Genomic DNA, 19,099 nt, shown 5'->3' with positions numbered 1-19,099 from the left:
CCAAGCCGATGACGGCACTATCGGAAAAATACACAGAGACCGGAAAGTCGCGGTAGAGTGTGAGAACACCAGCTCGACCCTCCGCAAGAGATCCCGAGATGCGGCAGGCATCTTCCTCGCCGACCTTGATGTACACCAAGACCAAAGTCCGCACAGAATCGTGTGAGGAAACGACAAAGAGGCAGAGTGGGACCTTGCAGACAAGGTCAGGAGCATAGCACACCTACGGGAGCTAGCCCTAAAACAAAGAATAAGTCTAAGGTACAATGGCAGCACGATACGATGAGACTTTGGACCAGGAGACCTCGTCTTACGACAAAATGATATCGGTCCACCCACTCCTGGAGAAGGGATGCTCATGCCCAACTGGGAGGGTCCCTACCAAATTAGGACGGTAATCGAAAAAAGAGCCTATATGCTCGAAAGACTAGACGGGACCAAGCTTCCAAGATCCTGAAATTCCACTAACTTACGGTGCTACTATATGTAGAAACATCCTTCCAAAGCAACAAGATTGAGGTCGTTTAAGACTATCTCTTTACCCTTTATATTTTGCCTTTTTTACTTGCATTTATTGCTTAAGTCGTTTAATCGTATATTTTCTTACTGGGTACTCTTTCCTACCCACATTGGGAGGTTTTAACGAGGCCCAAACCATAAATGGAATTCATTTTCTCAAAAGCATTGCCCCGTCCGATGGCACAAACCAAACGCGGCTACACGGGAATCGATTACCCCGAGGCCAACAAAACGGATATCCAAATAAGCAAATGGCTACACGCGATTCGATTACCCCGAGGCCAACAAAACGGATATCCAAATAATAAAACGGATATCCAAATAAGTGAAAAGGCTACCCGGGAATCGATCACCCAGAAGCCAACAAACGGATATCCGAATAACAAAACGGATATCCAAATAAGTGAACGGTTACCCGGGAATCGATCACCCCAAAGCCAATAAAACAGATATCCAAATAAGTAAACAGCTACATGGGAATCGATTACCCGAGGCCAACAAAACGGATATCCAAACAATAAAACGGATATCCAAATAAGTGAACGGCTACCCGGGAATCGATCACTCCGAAACCAATAAAACAGATATCCAAATAACAGAACGGATATCCGAATAACAAAACGGATATCCAAATAAGCAAACGGCTATCGATTACCCCGAGGCCAACAAAACGGATATCCAAATAATAAAACGGATATCCAAATAAGTGAAAAGGCTACCCAGGAATCGATCACCCAGAAGCCAACAAACGGATATCCGAATAACAAAACGGATATCCAAACGGCTACACGGGAATCGATTACCCACGGATATCCAAATAAGTGAACGGCTACCCGGGAATCGATCACCCCGAAGCCAATAAAACAGATATCCAAATAACAGAACGGATATCCGAATAACAAAATAGATATCCAAATAAGTAAACAGCTACACGGGAATCGATTACCCACGGATATCCAAATAAGTGAACGGCTACCCGGGAATCGATCACCCCGAAGCCAATAAAACAGATATCCAAATAACAAAAATAGTGACTCGTGAATCGATCACCCGCAAAGCTAACAAAACGAAAATCCAAATAAGCTAAATAAACAAAGTCTTGAAATCGGCCCACCAAGAGGCCTAAAATAAGTTCACAATAACAACCCAAAAAAGGCCACACAAAACAGCATGAGCTGACGGTCTTCCAACTTTCGGAAAGCCAGACTGACCAACATCCTACCAATAAATGCAGGATGATGTCACGCCCTTTTCAGGTCCCTCACAGTCTCCCAAACTACAGAGAATCGGACTCCCCAACGACTTAGCATTGAGACCAAGAAAGCATACTCTCATGCTCCGGGGACAACTATTCCAGACCCGATCTCCGGACCCTTCTTCAGAACGGTCATCAAACCCGGCATGTGATGAGACGCCCAAACAACGTGCTCCTCGCCTGACCATGAAACGGCCAGGAACTCCCCAAATCCTCGACCTCGACTAGAAAAACCAAATAAATGATCTCCTTGCCAAACCACAAACGGCGAGGAAAAGGTTCCTCCAGCGATGAGACCGAGCACCCTCACTCTCTCGCTCCGGGGGCAACTGTTACGGATCCGACCCACGGATCCTACGCCCGGAATGGTCCCTGAACCTAGTTACCCGGGTCCGACCCGCTTCGCCCTTCTAGAAGGCCCGGAACCGGCCCTCTAGAGTTCCTAACCAACTTTCGAATTCAAACGTCTCCCTTATCTTAGCCAAACAAGATAAGATAAGATAACTACCATCACCTATAAATAGAGGACCCAGGTCCCTCCAGGTATTCATTCATTCCTCACACCTTATACCTCTTAGATCCATTTTGACTTGAGCGTCGGAGTGTCTTTGCAGGTACCTTCCCCCATTGCTCCAGTCAAGTGATCCAGCATTTACCTCAACCCGCAAGTTCTCGATCCATCTCTCAACCCGTACCAGAGACATCTTATACAATGACAGAAGTATAATAGATCATCCTCGGTCATTAAATTTTGTTTCTCTCTCTTTTTGTAGTATTTTCTGAGGGGTAAGATTTTACTATCTTTATGTTAGCTTAGGTACCAGACTAGAGGCTTATGTGTGGGTCAGGTTTCGAGATGTCCTATATATAGTATGCATATATGTAACTATAAATCTACTATGTACTAACTTCTAAATTATATATATCGTGGGTGAATACTTGTTATGACTTTTTATGTTATCAGTTGAATGTATGAATTAAACCTTGAGACACTATATGATGGTTGCTATATTTTATACTTTGTTATGTGAATATAAGGTTTCATCTATAATTGTTCTTTAATTTAAACATGAAAATATAAAATCTGACTAACTTACGCAATATCGGTAAGTGCGACAAGCTCATATCTAAGTATGTAATACAGAGTATAGAATTTTATTGGTCGACTAAATGATAACACCTAACGATTGGTAGTTGTCGGACATGCCAAAAGTTAGGTCATTACATATATTATTAATTTGACAAACTAAAATGTGTGAAGAAATATTCTTTTGTTATAATTAAAATAAAATCTTTTTTTTTTTAAATTAACAAATTCTCTCTCTCTTTCCTTCTCTCTTTTTCTCTCTCTATTCTATAAAAAATAAATTAATAAAATAATATAATTTAAATAAATTCATAAAATTATAAAAAATACATTAAATTTATAATTAAATATAATTAAAAATATTCAGTAATATTATTCACATAAAAAAATATATTATTATATACATATTTTTTTATTTAGTTTTAAATTTTCACCACTTATCTTTCTAATCTATATTTTCACTTCTCTTCCTTTAAATATTTATTATATATAATTTGAAGAAAATACTTATATTGTGATTAATAATTAGAATCAAGATTCAATTATTTCAAAAAAAGAATTTTAAATTAATTCTATAACTATCAATATAAATTCTTTTATACTAAAATCTAATTATATTTTTTTATATATAAAAAAATATTATTTGTAAATAATAAGTATAAAAATTAATTATTTTTATTTATACAACAGACTTAATACTTAATTAAGTATAAAAATATATACGTTAATTTTTTTTAAAATTTTAAATAATGAATATTAAAATTAATTATTAATAAAAAATTAAAATTTTTTTACATAAAAATAATAATTAAAAAATTTATTTGACTTTTTTTTTTACCTATAAATATTCTATTGTTATTAGCTCACAAAAATTTTTGTTTTCTACAATTTTTTATAAAAATAATTTTTTTTATAATTTATATTATCAGAATAAAATTGACATAATTTTAAAAGATATATATTCTCTAATGTTACTAAGATAAAAACAATAGTTTTATATAATTGGTGCAAGTTCCACTTTTATATTTAGTTATTTACTATTATAGTGCAGCGTGTCGTAAACTCATAGTCCACTTTCATGCGTATTCACGAAGATAAAGGTGATGGAACAATCGAACAAGAAACGACCGCAACCAATGTATCATTTTCATTATTTTCTGTTTATAAAATACCAGGCCTGTAGACTCCCTTCACTAGTCCAATATCACAAACTAAATTAAGCTGATAGCGGATGCATCTATACTAGCGATTCGAGACTTCATAATGGAGTTCCACACTTTTATAAGTGTGTTTGATTTGCATTGTTATTTTTATTATTTTCTGTTTATAAAATTCTGTGAAAAACAAAAGAAATACTAAAATTTTATTTTTCAATTTACTTTTTTTAATAAAATTCTAAAAATAAAGATAAAGTATATTTTTTTGTCTCTGAAATTTTACAAAAATTTTAAAAATATCTTTAAATTGTATTTTGTTTTAATTTTGTTCCACAAATTTTTTATTTGCATCAAATATACCTTAGACGGTTAATTTTTTTTTAAATTTAGGATTAAATCATAAAATTAATAACAATTTCATAAAAATAACTTTCAACACAAACAAATCAAAGCATAATTTTCATGCACTTTTGTTAGATTAATCTTAATTTTTTTGAAAATTTAGTTGTTGGAATATATTTAATACAAATAAAAAATTTTTGGAATAAAATTAAAACAAAATAAAACTTACAAATATTTTTAAAATTTTAGACAAATTTTAAAGACAAAAAATATACCTTACTCTAAAAATAAAGTAAAATAAAAAAACCAACTGCACCTTAATAATTTCATGGGGATCCGGAATTGGCAAATAAAACTAAGAATAGACTAAACTACCAAAAGTAACTATAAAAAATTGATTCGCTAACAAAAGTAACCATGAAAGATGATAACTCCTCAGATGCGTATAATTGATTAGCTCCGTTTGTCAAAAATAGCCAAGCCTGATGTAGCCTTAACAGAGTGGCATACGTGGACTGTTTTCTTCGTTCTTCTTAGTTGGAACCCAATTTTTGCAGGGTAAAATCATACCCGAGCACAATCATCCATCGTTCCAAGCTACTCCACAGGAGAACCCTAAATTCATTTATTCTCATAGAATTTGAGAAGGAAGCAAATTTTCAGGAGCTTCACATTCGAAGATGAAGAAGAAGAAAATTCTAGATGGAAGATGTCACTAGGTGAGTATGTTGTCTTGTTGAAATCTTTGACGGTTACTAATCCTGGAAGATGGTTTATTCGTTGCCCCTCTTCGAAGGTATGGAACATTACCCTCTTCGAAGGTATGGAACATTATTTATGATAGTTAGACAAGTATAGGGTTTCTCTGCATCTCTGATATTTCGATTTTTTGGCTTCTGTAAAGTCGCAATTGCAATTATTTTGTTTAATGATGAAATTGATGGGGGATAGCAAAGTTTGACAAAGTGTTTGATTAGAATACTGAATGAGCATGAATGTGGTGTTGCTAATCAAGATGTGTTGATTGCTTCAATAGATCACAGGGAGAGGAAAGTTAACATGGCCATGAAGGTTGAGAAAAAGATTAAAGGTGAAATCAAAGCTATGAGAATATGGCTTGTGTCCGTAGTTATTTTTGTCAAATAGAGCTAATCAATTGTAGGCATACGAGGAGTTATGATCTTCTGTGGTTACTTTTGTCAGCGAATCAATCTTTCATGGTTATTTTTGGTGGTTTAGTCCTAAGAATAATAGTAATATCCTAACTTATTTCAATATCCTAAGAAATTTTTAATGAGGTATTTTAGTATTTAATAAATTTTAATTATTAAATCAATCCCCAATTTTTTTATTTGTAAACTAATCAATCATAGGTCGTCTTCTAAAAATTTGAGAAGAATCAATCTCATCGATGAAAACTCTAAAAGAAATCAAAACTCAGAATTCTAAAAATTCTTAAACAGGTCCCTCTGCATAACAATTAATCTTTTTAGAAAAAATGTTCGATGAAAAAATCATTAGTATTCCTCTAAAACCAAGGATATGCTTATAAAGAGCACACAAAAATAGATTCAATTAGCCATGGGTAACGGTAAGCCCAAAAGTTTTGTTAAGAGGCTTAACCCAAGAGCTTAATCATTGACAGTTATGTTCGCTTCTCTTTGAAATGTCCTTGAATCAAAGAGAACCCTAAGTACTTCCAACATTAGAGCAAAATTGGATTATGATTCCACGTTTTTGGATGTTGCATTTACTAATTACTAACTTAGATTACAATCTCCATTAAACAGGCGGCAGAATGGATGCAACCTACACTCCAATGCTACTTTGACAAGCTGCTTGACGTGGAAGGAAGACAGTGAAGAGAAGAAAGAAAGACAATGAAGGACCAAAGCTACTATGACCACCGATTAGAAAATGTTAAAGCCATTGTAAAATGCTCTAATCACATCTCCCTGCACTTCTATTCAAAAGACAACAAAATACTCACCACAAAACGGTCCATAAATGTATAACTTGATGCCCCAAATGAACACAAGCCACAACCAAAAGCATCAAGCATAACCGAATCAAAATCACCAAACCCTAAAACAATCAATTTCTATTATAAATGCCAAGAAATTAAAGGCATAACAAACCCTTCATTCTTGTAAACCTATCACTATCACCTTAATATGCCGCATTTCAGATAAATGTTTTTAAATAAGCAGCGTCCAATTAATATGATCCCCACTTCAAATTTATAATCAAACATCCAACAGAAAAATTAGACTAAAGTACGAGCCAAACACTTCAACTAACCCAGCTAAAGTATATCATAGTAATAACAACATCCAACATCTTAAAATAGTCCAAAAACAAAAAATGTAAAAAGCATAAACCCTAAAATTATTCAAAAATAGAATAATACCCTAGAAATCAAGCGGTGAGAACAACAGCACCACCAGCCTCCTTGATCTTCTTCTCCGCAACCTTTGAAACAAGCTTGGCCTTCACGACCACAGGTTGGTTCTCAGGAAGAACCCCCTTCCCCAAAACCTTGAAGTAACCGAATTGCGTAACGTCAACCAACGGCGCCTTGGTACCGTCCTTGGAGGCCTTATCCTTCAACTCTTGAGGAACCAAGGACCAGAGCTTGTCAATGTTGACGATAGGGCAATGGAACTTGTTGCGGAGCTTGTGGAAGTACCGCATACCGACCTTGCCGAAGTAACCGGGATGGTACTTGTCGAAGAGGATGCGGTGGTGGTGCATTCCTCCGGCGTTACCACGACCTCCCGGGTGCTTCCGGTGCTTTCCAATACGCCCGTGGCCGGCGCTGACGTGACCTCTCTTCTTCCTGTTCTTCTTGAATCTCGTCGTCATTTTCTCTCCTTGTTTGCTGCCGCTGCTTCTGTGTGTGATAATGGAGCGGCCACAGGGGATGCAATTAGGGTTTAGGGATTTATACGCGAAGCCCATCCATTTCTCCTGATTTTACCAATATGACCCTTTTCGTATAATTTTAAACCTTATTTTATTTAGAATAATAAATAATTACCTACTCAAGAATGTTAAAAGTGGATATTTTAATCTCAAAAAAATTAATATACAAAAATATTTCGAAAATTTTATTCCGATAGATAAATCAGTCTCCAATTTATTTTTCGTTAGAGTAATTATCTAGTCCCTAAAAATTTTAAAAGCTGACATTTTAATCTAAAAAAAAATATAATACATAGATCAATTCCAACGTTTTTCTCCCTTAGACATAATAGTCTTTCGTAGAAAAAAGTAAAATAAAATTATTATTATTATTATTATTATTATTATTATTATTATTATTATTAATTACACAATAATACTGTAACATAATTTTTTTTATTTTTTGAACAAAAATGATGATAAATTTATTCATTAGATTCTTTTATATATATAGTCACTCAATAATAATAATAATAATAATAATAATAATAATAATAATAATAATAATGTTCAATAAAATTATTAGAGACTATTTTACAAGAAATTTAAGGTTAAATCATTTGATATTTTTGTATTTAATATAATCAAAAGATGTCCTACTTTAAAAAATATGTTTGTAATAAAAGATAATGTTTTAATTTGAATTTCAATGCATCATTATTCACCTTACTTGTTTCTAACGAAAAAGAGAGTATTAATATGCTAGTGTCATCGTCCACATGCACAAAGCTAAGTTAATAATAATAAAGGTTGATATCTAGTAAAAGTAAAATCGACGGAGGATTATTATGTTTGACAGAAAAAAACGTTGGGAATTGATCTGTATATTAACTTTTTTTGGAGACTAAAATGTCCACTTTTAAAATCGTTGGGGACTGATTTGGGTAATTACTCATTAATTTATTTATTTTTTGTTTAAAATTTTAAAAATAAAAAATAAAAAATTTACAAATTTTTTGTTTTATTAAATATTGCTGGACTTCATTTTATTTTTCTACTTTAAATAAAAAAATTTAATCTTATAATTTAAGAATTCAAAAATAAAAAAATTTATTTTTTAACATTTTAAATTTTTAAAAAATATTTTTTTGGTTTTTTATTCATCGAATAATAATCCATTATAATCAATCAACAACATCTCAAATTTAATGCCTATCTTAGGGTTTCTAGCCTAAGTTTTCACATCACATTACATTTTAGATATAGAAAACCGAAACCATACATTGGCCGATTCCCTGCTCAACCCGGAACACTTCCAATTTCACTTTCCTCAAGTAGATTTTTTAGCACCACAAGCCTACTCCAAGCTTTCCAACACCTCAGTTAAGCTCTAACATACATATATACACTTCCTAATACACATAACATACACCCACACATACAAACTCAATCACTAATCACAAAATCTTAAGTGTTTCACTTAGGGTTAAGGATCTTACCATACGCAAGAATCAAAGGAGTGAGATTGAACCTTCTCTTCAAGCTAATTAGATCCTATAACATCAAAGAGTTCAAAATATCAACACTTTTACTCAAGAATTTCGAATTCAAAGGGCTAGAAAACTGGAAGAAAAACGTGGCTTACCTTAGAAACAAAGTTATGAGCTTTGTAGAGCTCGGCGCCACGGTCGCGTGGCCGTAAACGGTGCGGCGATCGGAGCCTCGGATCAAAAGTTAAAAGGATTTGAAGGTAAAGCTAGGTTTTTGTTTTGGAACTCTCTTCTTCCCTCTTTCCTTAAGTTCTCAACGTGAATGGCTCATGAGGGAGGAAGAAGATGCTGAGTTCCTTTGTTTAATAAGATTTGGGTTGGGCCTTGGGCCCACTTTGGGTCTGGTTGATGCACCACTATTTCATGGTATACTTTAGGTTGAATTGAGTGGATTTTATCCATTATTTGCACACTTATTCATAGAATTCGCATGTTTTATATTTTCCTTCCTAATTTTGTGCTGTGATTGAAAATATGCTTCTTTGGCCTTAAATTTGCTAATTTTTAATCATCTTTTATTACCATTGATGCCGTGATATGTGCGTTAAGTGATTTCAAGTTTTCTAGGACAGGAATGGCTTAGAGGATGGAAAGGAACACAAGAAATTGAGGTCTTGGGAAGCTAGCAGCGACGCACACGCATGGATGACGCGTACGCGTGACCGATGCAGATGTCAAGCGACGCGTACGCGTGGATGATGCGTATGCGTGACCAAGAATTTGTTCAGCAACGTGTACACGTGGCTGACGCGTATGCGTGACAGAGCGTCACATGCTGCACCTAACAGAACTCGCTGGGGGCGATTTCTGGGTTGATTTGGACCCAGTTTCTAGCCTGAAAACGCATATTAGAGGCTGGGAGTGGAGCAGAATCAAGGATCTATCCATCATTCACTTTTCATACACACATTAGTTATGTTTAGATGTAGGTTTCTAGAGAGAGAGAGGCTCTCTCCTCTCTCTAGGTTTTAGGGTTTTTAGTCTTGTTCCTTCCCAAATTCAGATTTCTACCTTGTTTTAATTTAGTTTTCTTCTACTTTTATTTGTTCTAGTACTCTAGTTTATCTACTTCTCTTGTTGATTCCTTTATGTTGCCAATTTAGTTTATGAATTCTTCTTGTTCCCTTTAATCTATATTAATGCAATTTATATTTTCATATTTATGATTGCTTTCTTTAATTTGTTGTTATTGTTTCCTCTTGCAATTGTTAGTCTTAGAGTTTGCTAGGTCTTGTTAGTTTTCTATGCTTTTATTTTATTCCTTCCAAATATTTGATAAAATGCTTGGTTGGGTTTTAAATTAGATTTTTCTATTCTTAACTTGGATTGATTATTTAGAGACTCTTGAGTTATCAAAAGTCTTTTGTTGATTGGTGATTGAAGATTGTCGGTTAGCTTAAACTTCACCAAAGCTAGTCTCTTACTATGAGTTGACTAGGACTTGTGGACTCAAGTTGATTGTATGCACTTGACCTTCCTCCATTGGTTAGAGGTTAACTAAGTGAAGGTAATTCACATTTACCATCACAATTGATGATGATAATGAGGATATGACTTCTAATTATCATTCCTTGCTAAGAGCTTTCTTAGTTATTAGTTTATTTTCTTGCCATTTTACTTTCTTGTTTCTTATTACAAAACCCAAAAATATACTTTTCCATATCTAATAATAAATATACTTCCCTGTAATTTCTTGAGAGATGACCCGAGGTTTGAACACTTTGGTTAATTTTATTGGGTTTGTATTTATGACAAACAATCTAAATGTTGATTGAGGTTTAATTGTCGGTTTAGAACTATACTTGCAACGCGATATTTTTGTGAAAATCTTTACCGACATTTTCCCCCCATCAATTTTTGGCGCCGTTGCTGGAGAATTGCAAATGTGTGCCTTATTATTGGTTATTGTGAATATTATAAATATGTTTGCCTTTTCGTTTCCTTGTTAGTTGTTGCTAGTTTTAGGAGTTTATTTTCATTATTTTTTGTTAGTATTTGTTTTTATTTTCTCTCACTATCATGAATTCTCACCCCTTTGGCTATGAGTGTGGTTACAATTATGTTGTAGGAAGTGGAGATTACAATGAAGTCTTGCATCAAGGATGGGACAATCAAAGATGGGAGGAGTCACAAGGATTTGATCAACCCTCTTGGCAACAACCTCCTCCAATGTACTATGAGCAACAACCATTCCAAGATGCATATCAATCCAATAGCTATGGTGGATCCCGTTGTAGTTACCAATAACCCCCACCATATGCCTTTGAACCCCCTCCTCAACATAGTTTTGAACCACCGTACTCACAAGCCCCCTACCACCAAACACCTCCATATGACCATAATTCATATCCACCATACCAACCATCTTATAAGCCAAATGAACCATACATAGAGCCACCCTAATTCCAACACAATTACTCCCAAGAACCACCACCTCAATATACACCACCTCCAAAGTATGCGAACTTTCAACCACAAGATGAATTTTCCTTTCCACCACAACCCTCCATAGGGGAATGTCCATATCCATCAATCCAAGAGCAATATGATCCTAATTATGTTAGCCAAGAAGAACAAGAGCCACGTGATCATTTTAAGGAAGCAATGGGTCGACTTCAAGCAACCATCCATCAAATGGAGGGAGAGGAAGACCGAAAAGCACACGAAGCTCTCATGGCTAACATTGCCAAAATGAGAGCCACCATCGACCCATGGGACTCATTCAACAAACAAAGCATTTCCACGGATGAATGTGGAAAGTCAACTGAAGATCGGAGCATGAAGGAGATCTTGGAATCTCAACTTGAGAACAAGGGACTGGAGTGTGTTATGCAACAAGTGGAAAAGATGGAGAGTATTGAACCGCCACATCCTTATCATGATGAACCACCCTCCTATTATGAACCCCTTCTCCCAATTGATGAACCCTTCCATCCACCCCAATCTCCAATGGATGACACCCTTGATCTTATTTTTCATGGGCAAAGAGAAATGCTAGGGATGACACTAGAATTTGTGACTGCCGTGACTGAGTTAGTAAGTCGATTAGCTTTCCAACGTTTGGACACTCAAGGAACTCCCATGGCTACATGTGGAGAATCTGATTAAGAACATAGCATGAAAGAGAGACTAGGAACTCTGGTGGAAAGTGAGGAATGTGATTTTGAATTGGAACGATTGGAGGAAGCCATAATTGTTGAAGAGGAAGAAGTGGTTGAAGACTTAGGAGATGCTGAACCTCCATGGGAATCTAGAGTTGTAGATTATTCCTCCAAGAAGCTTGAAATTAATATTGAGGAGGGTAGTGCACAACCTCTAAGGCATATTCCCTATGAATAATTGGACGGGATAGATCAAGAGGCAAGTTCCCTTGGTGATGATGATCATGAATCAAGCCATCCTAATACTGAATTTGCATCCACAAGTGAATCCCTTGAGTTTGAAGAACCTTTTTCCCGTTGAAATTGAAAGCAACATTGAGGTAGATTTCTCTCAACCACATTTTTTTATTTGAGTGACGGAGAAGAGTTGGATGAACTCGGTAAGGAAGAGCTTGAAAGTGAAGAATCTTTTCAAAAGGTGGAAGTCCTTCGGCAAGGTTGGACAGGAATTGAATATGCTTTGTCAAGATCGTTGGAGACTTCTCTACCTAGGTTGCCGTCTACTCCTTCATTTGAGTAGGTAAAACTTATCTCTATTAGCTTTATTGTCCCACTTGAGTATGGTATTCTTGAAACGGATGGCCAACTTAGGAGGCTTTGTGGAATTAAGCGTAAGAGAAGGATGTTCAGTGCTTGGAGTTACAAATCAAGACTCATCAAGGTTGCGATTTCAAGAGCTAGATGCAAGGGTTGGACTAGTGATCAATTGGTTGGATCTAAGAGAAGAGTTTGGTACTTCATTGAGAATTCGGATTTCTTGCCACCCGGTTGGAACAATGATAATCAACTTTGGAAGCTCAAAACTTGTGAAGAACTTCATCAAGGCTTCATAAATTCACTTGGAAATGTTGGAGCTTATTGGAAGCACAAGCGTTGGTGGAAGTTTCAAGATGAGTTCAAGCACAAGCCACCATGACAAGGAGCTCACCAAATGTCCAACTTAAGGACTTTAACTAAAAGTGCTAGGTGGGAGACACCCCACCATGGTAAATTCTTCCTATTTTTCCTTTTATTTATATTGGTAATAAATTGAATTTTTCTTTTTAATTAGGTTTATTTAGTTTAAGTTGTGATCTAGCTAGTTAAATAATGTTTGGATTTACTTTGGTAGTGATGCCAGGGCATCTTAGCCTAGTTTTACTAGTCTTTTTTCTTTGTTTTTAATAGGTTTTATACACTTTCTTGAGTTACAAGTAAGCCATTTGGGTAGAAATTCATGTGTACTTGGATTCAATCAACCATGAGTAAATTGATGCATTTTCATGAGGTTTTGTGCTATAATTGCTTATATGTCAAGGATAAGAAGAAGTCTCATGATTTTAGCGTAGCTTTGATGCATTTGTTGATTGATGATAGGTGACCAAAAGGCTTGGAGGAAGGTTAAAGAAAGGGGATGGCAGGAATGGAAATAAAGGCAGCATTGAGAAGATCACGTTTGCCTCAAACGTGGATAACAGCACAGCCACCCTGGAGGAGCTCAACGTTTGCGCCAACGTTTGCCTCAAACGTGAGGTCAAACGTTGGCTTAAGAATACCCTGGAGGAGGAGCCACGTTTGCGCCAACGTTTGCCTCAAACGTGAGGTCAAACGTTGGCTGAAGATTGCCTTGGGGAGGATCACGTTTGAGCTCACGTTTGACCTCAAACGTGAACTCAAACGTGAGTGACAACAACCACCCGTTCTGCATAACGCCATCACACGAAGATGTTTGAGTCAACGTTTGCCTCAAACGTTGACTCAAACGTGAATGATCCCAAAGTCCATAGTGCAAACGGATTTCTTCTCAAGACCAAGAGCAATCAACAGAGGCTATCTTCAACCCAATTCCATCAAGGCCAAGGGCCCAAATTCAAGGATTAATGATCATTAGAAGATAGTGTATAAATAGCTTAGGATTTAAGTTTTGGAGGAGCTTTTCTTTTCAGATTTTTTTACTGGACTTCAGTGGAGAGCTCAATTTTATTTTTCATTGTTGTTCTTAAGATTTAGAGTTTTTGGGGAGAATTGGAAAAGAGAATTGAATTCTCTTCCTCTGGGTTTTCTTGTCTTCTTTTCTACATACTTTGCTTAAGTCTTGGGTGTTGAGAATTAAGGAAATTCTGTCTCAATCTCACCTTGAAATCTCTCGCTGTTTTCGTTTCACTGCACCATTTGAGAAATTGAGACTTGAATTTACTTCTTCTACTGTTTGATCTTTAATTCTCTTGCAATTGATCTTTGAATTGGATCAAGGAAGGCAGTGAGATCTAGACTTGGTTTTCTAGTCTCTTGACCCCTGAGATCCTTCATTTTTCTTTCTGTTTATCTGCTGAGGCTTCTTCAAGCCAATTTACCTTTCTGTTTGAGATTTATTTCGACTCAATTCATCTTTTACTTTCCTGCTTGTTGCAATTTACTTTTCCTTGTTTAAATTCTGCAATCCCAGCTCCTTGAACCCTTTAAGATTCCAGCAATTTACATTTCTTGCAATCTAAGTTTCTGTCATTTAATTTACTTGTTCTTTAAGATTCAGCACTTTTACTTATTTAGTTCTTTAATTTACTGCAATTCTTCCCTCTCCCTTTACAATTCATACAATTTAGCTTCGGTCAATTACAAATAACTCAAATCAACTCTTGTTCGCTTGACTAAATCAACCACAAAACTAAAGTTGCTCAATCCTTCAATCTCTGTGGGATCGACCTCACTCCTGTGAGTTATTATTACTTGATGCGACCCGGTACACTTGCCGGTGAGTTTTGTGTTGGATCGCTTTCCACACAGCAGGTAGCTTGTTAATTTAAAAAAAAAGTGTGTCCCACGCGTGCGAGAGACCGACGCGCATGCGTCACATGCGACGCTGCAATCTTTGGTATAATGAACAGAGAGTTGCGCTGGAACCATGCGGGTGGGGTGCCAGGCACACAACCCAACCCACGCGTGCGCGTCGTCGACGCGCACGCATCATTTGCATTTTTTTATCTTCCACGCGTCGTTTCTTCATGCTACCTTTGGTAAACCAAATAGAGAGTTGCGCTGGCACTGTGCAAGTGTTGTGTGAGGAGCACAATTCACACCCACGTGTACGCATGACTGACGCGTACGCGTCACCTCCTCATTCTGCAACCCACGCGTGCGCGTGGGCGACGCTTATGTGTCGCGTCTTCTTCTCCTTTCTTCTTCTTTCTTCTCTCATTTCTTCTTCTTTCCTCTTCCTTTCTCCCTTTCTTTTACTCCCTTTTCATCCTTATTCTCTTTCATTCTCTTTTAGTTATTGCATTTGCATACTTTCATTCATTCCATTTTAACTTTGTTCATGTTTTTATCTCCTTTTCTAGGTTTGCTATTTTTCCATTGGTGTTAAATTTTCTTACGCAACTATTGAATATTTTTTTTCCATTGTTTTGGTGCTTAGTGACTTGTTTTACATTGTTGGGTGATATTATTTATATGTCAATGCTAATCTTCTATAACACTTGTATTCCTTGTGCATTGATATGGACTCATATTGTCTTTCATGACCTACTCTCTCTCCCTCATTGTTCTAATTCTTGCACTATGGATATGCCATTCGCCTATATTATTTTCTCACTTGCATGTTGTAGCTACCATGTAGTTGAGAACCTCATTATTATTTGGCATTAGCCCACCCATATTTTATCTGTTTGTATATCTTTGTTTGTGGGGTATCCTTCTTTCTTTTTCTCTCCTTTCAGGATAGCCACCAAGGAGGGAAATGGAAAAGCTTTTGAATGGGGCGACAAACAAGTCCCTCCGTACAACCTTTTGGAGGAATTCATCAGTTGTAGCAACCCCAATCAACCTTGCTCTTCTTTGCATGCACCGAGGACGGTGTAACCTTTAAGTGTGGGGAGGTTGATACCGACTTCCGTGGGTAACTACTTCCTTGTCCAACACCAATGTTTAATTTTCTTTGTTAGATTAGTTGTTGCATTGCATAATAGATTGCATGTGTAGTTAATTGCTTGCATGTATGTACCACTTGGTTGAAGTAATAATTTCTTTTCCAAGAAACTATTTTAGGCATTTCACTAATTTGAATTAAAATCTTTGTTAAACTTGCTTGAAGAAATTTAATTTGAAACATGGTTTTAGAGCTCGAACACACAAAATCAGTGAGATTTTGAACCTATTTGATTGGTTGAATCTTATCAACCAATGTTTTATTTTGGTGTGTGTTGTTCTCTCTAAAATTGTGATCTTTGTCTTGCTTAATTCTATATTTTCATTGTTTGATGTATGCATACACTTATGTGATTGAGGCCTTTGTTTCACTATAGCTTACATACCCATATGACCTTACTCTTTCATTATCCTTTGCAAACCCATGTTGAGCCTATTTTACCCCATTTATTCTTTATATTAGCTTCTTTATATTAGCACATCATTAACTCTAAGCGAAAAACAATAATGTCCTTAATTTGAATCCTTTGTTAGCTTAGACTAGTGAGAGTGCTCATGATTTAAGTGTGGGAAATTTAGGATTGAAAACATTTGGTTTAGGAATTGGGTATTGTATATTTTTGTGAAAATGTGAAAAAGATAGTTAAGCACATATTCTTGCATCCAATACCTTAATCATATACATTGAGAAAAACAAAAATAAAAATAAAAAAAAGAAAAAAAAAGGAGAAAAAAGAAAACAAAAAGAGCAAATAATAAAAGGGGACAAAATGCCCCAAAGTAAATGGTGGTAGCAATGCATATGTATTGTACTCATATTTGGGATGCATGAATATGTGGCAAATGATAGTTAATGGGTAGTTAGATGATGGGTGGAAAAATGCCGGTTAAGAATCTCTGATAAAAATAGCGTTGCAAGTACAGTCTTAATCGACGAAAATTCCAATATCAATTTAGAATATGTCACAATTAAAAATGAATAACCGGGAGTAGAATCCCAGGTCATTTCGCAAAGAGTTGACACAAGATGCAAATTATTGGTTAGAAATTTTCTGAATGTTTTTTAAATTGAGAACAGAAAAATAAATGGCTAGGAATTAAAGCAATGAATAATAACAAGAGGTGTTATGTATTTAAAATAAATGGCCTTGGTTAGGGGAGATTAATTGGAGTTTCTATCCTTGTTGTCTTTCCCAAGTATGATAGTAAATATTCATTACTTCTACTTAGTTATCCTCTGACAAATTAAGGAAAGTCAAGTGGTTGTACTAATTCTGATTCACAAGTCCTAGTCACTTCATAAGGAAGGACTAGAGTTGGTGAAAATTGAGTTAGCCAGCAACTCCCAATTACAGATCACTACTTGAGTATCACAACTCAAGGGATCCCAATCAATCAACCCCTAAGCCAAGTTGAGAGCTTTAAGTCATTAACATGAATGCCATTTTCATAAATATATAATAGGAGTAAATAAAAGACATGGTAATTTTGAGAAATTAATCAAATTAAAAATGGCACGAATAATAATTAACAATGATCAAACAGATACTAAAATTAAACATAAAAATAATTCATTGCATTAATAAAATCCAAAAGTAACAAAATCCAAACATCAATTCAAGGTAATTAAATGGAAAAACAAAAGTAATAGAAGTAATAGGGAAGAAAATTGTAAGAACAATTACTCCAATTGAAGGTAGCAGCAGCTCTCTCGAATCCAATTCAAAAGCAAAACTAAGAAATCAAAACCCTAGAGAAAAGTAAGTGTTTTCCTCTCTAGAATTCAAAACTAAAACTAAACTAAAAATGAAAATTGAAGTGTGTCCAGTCTCAGCTCCACCCTTGCCTCTAGTCTGTGTTTTCGGGCTTGAAACTGGGTCCAAATCAGTCCATAAATCGCCCCCAGCGAGTTCTGTTAAGTGCAGCACGTGACGCTCTGTCACGCATATGCGTCGGCCACGCGTGTGCATAGCTAAACTTCTGCGCTGGTCACGCGTACGCGTCAGTCACGCGTATGCATCGCTGTAAGATGCTCCAAATCACGCGCACGTGTCAGCCATGCGTGCGCGTCGCTCCTCGCTTCTTAGCTCTTTAGTTTCTTGTGTTCCTTCCACTTTGACATGCCTCATCTTCATCCTTTAAGCCATTCATGCCCTGTAAACCTGAAAACACTTCACATACACATCACGGCATCGAATGGTAACAAGGAGAATTAAGAGTCAACACTTTTAAGGCCTAGGAAGCATGTTTTCAATCATATCATAAAATTAGGAAGGAAATGAAAAACATGCAATTTACATGAATAAGTGTGAGAATAGTTGACAAAACCCACTCAATTTAGTCCAAAATATATCATAAAATAGTGGTTTATCAAATCTCCCCACACTTAAACATTAGCATGTCCTCATGCTAAGCTCAAGGAGACCAAAAGAGTGAAGGGGAAAAGATGAGACTCATGCAATGCAACCTATCTATATGAATGCAACCACATGCTAAAATGCTTCTACCTACTTGGTTTAAAGTAAACAAATTCTCCATGAACAAATATAACTGGATTCCACTAATTTAAATCACACAACAAAGCACAAGTAGACTTGCAAGAAGAAAGTTCATGAAAGCCGAGAACAAAGAATTAAGCGTCGAACCCTCACTGGCAGTGTATGTACTCTAATCACTCTAGTGTTTGAGGGTCGAGTCTCTCAGTTCTCTACTAATCTTGCTTTCTAAGGCTTGCTCTTCTTCTACCAATCAACAGAAATTTGATGCACAAATACACATATTAAGAGGTCTTTGCAAGGGTTGTAATGGGGTTAGGGTCAAGGTAGGAATGTATTTGGTTAAGTGGACTAAAATTTGAATCCTTGATTAACCTAAACTTCCCACCTAACTTAAGACGTTCCATGTTATCACAATGCAAAGCCTTGCCACCCATTAACTATTTTTCCGCAAATCCATGTACCTTGATGTCTTTTGAATACAAATCATATGCATTAATTTAATTATTTCACTTGGGGCATTCTGTCCCCTTTTTATTGCTTCCTCTCTTTTTTTTCTTTTTTTTTCTCTTTTTTTTTGATATGTGATGAGCGGATAATTTATACGCTTTTTGGCATTGTTTTTACATAGTTTTTAGTATGTTTTAGTTACTTTTTATTATATTTTATTAGTTTTTATGCAAAAATCACATTTCTGGACTTTACTATGAGTTTGTGTGTTTTTTT

The 19,099-nt window shown here is 35.8% G+C and overlaps 1 protein-coding gene across 1 annotated transcript; it reads right to left on the bottom strand.

Moving 5' to 3' along the window:
* Positions 1-6,577: 6,577 nt before the first annotated feature.
* Positions 6,578-7,334, bottom strand: LOC107631753 (large ribosomal subunit protein uL15x). The gene has a single exon (XM_016335299.3). It carries the CDS (start codon positions 7,319-7,321, stop codon positions 6,779-6,781), a length of 543 nt encoding a protein of 180 aa, XP_016190785.2. The 5' UTR covers positions 7,322-7,334; the 3' UTR covers positions 6,578-6,778.
* Positions 7,335-19,099: the final 11,765 nt, after the last annotated feature.

This window comes from Arachis ipaensis, chromosome B1 (genome assembly GCF_059453495.1).
Source record: "Arachis ipaensis isolate K30076 ecotype BB chromosome B1, ASM5945349v1, whole genome shotgun sequence".
Taxonomy (NCBI): Eukaryota; Viridiplantae; Streptophyta; class Magnoliopsida; order Fabales; family Fabaceae; genus Arachis; species Arachis ipaensis.
The sequence above is the reverse complement of the archived record's forward strand: the minus strand, read 5'-3'. Positions and strand labels throughout refer to the sequence as shown.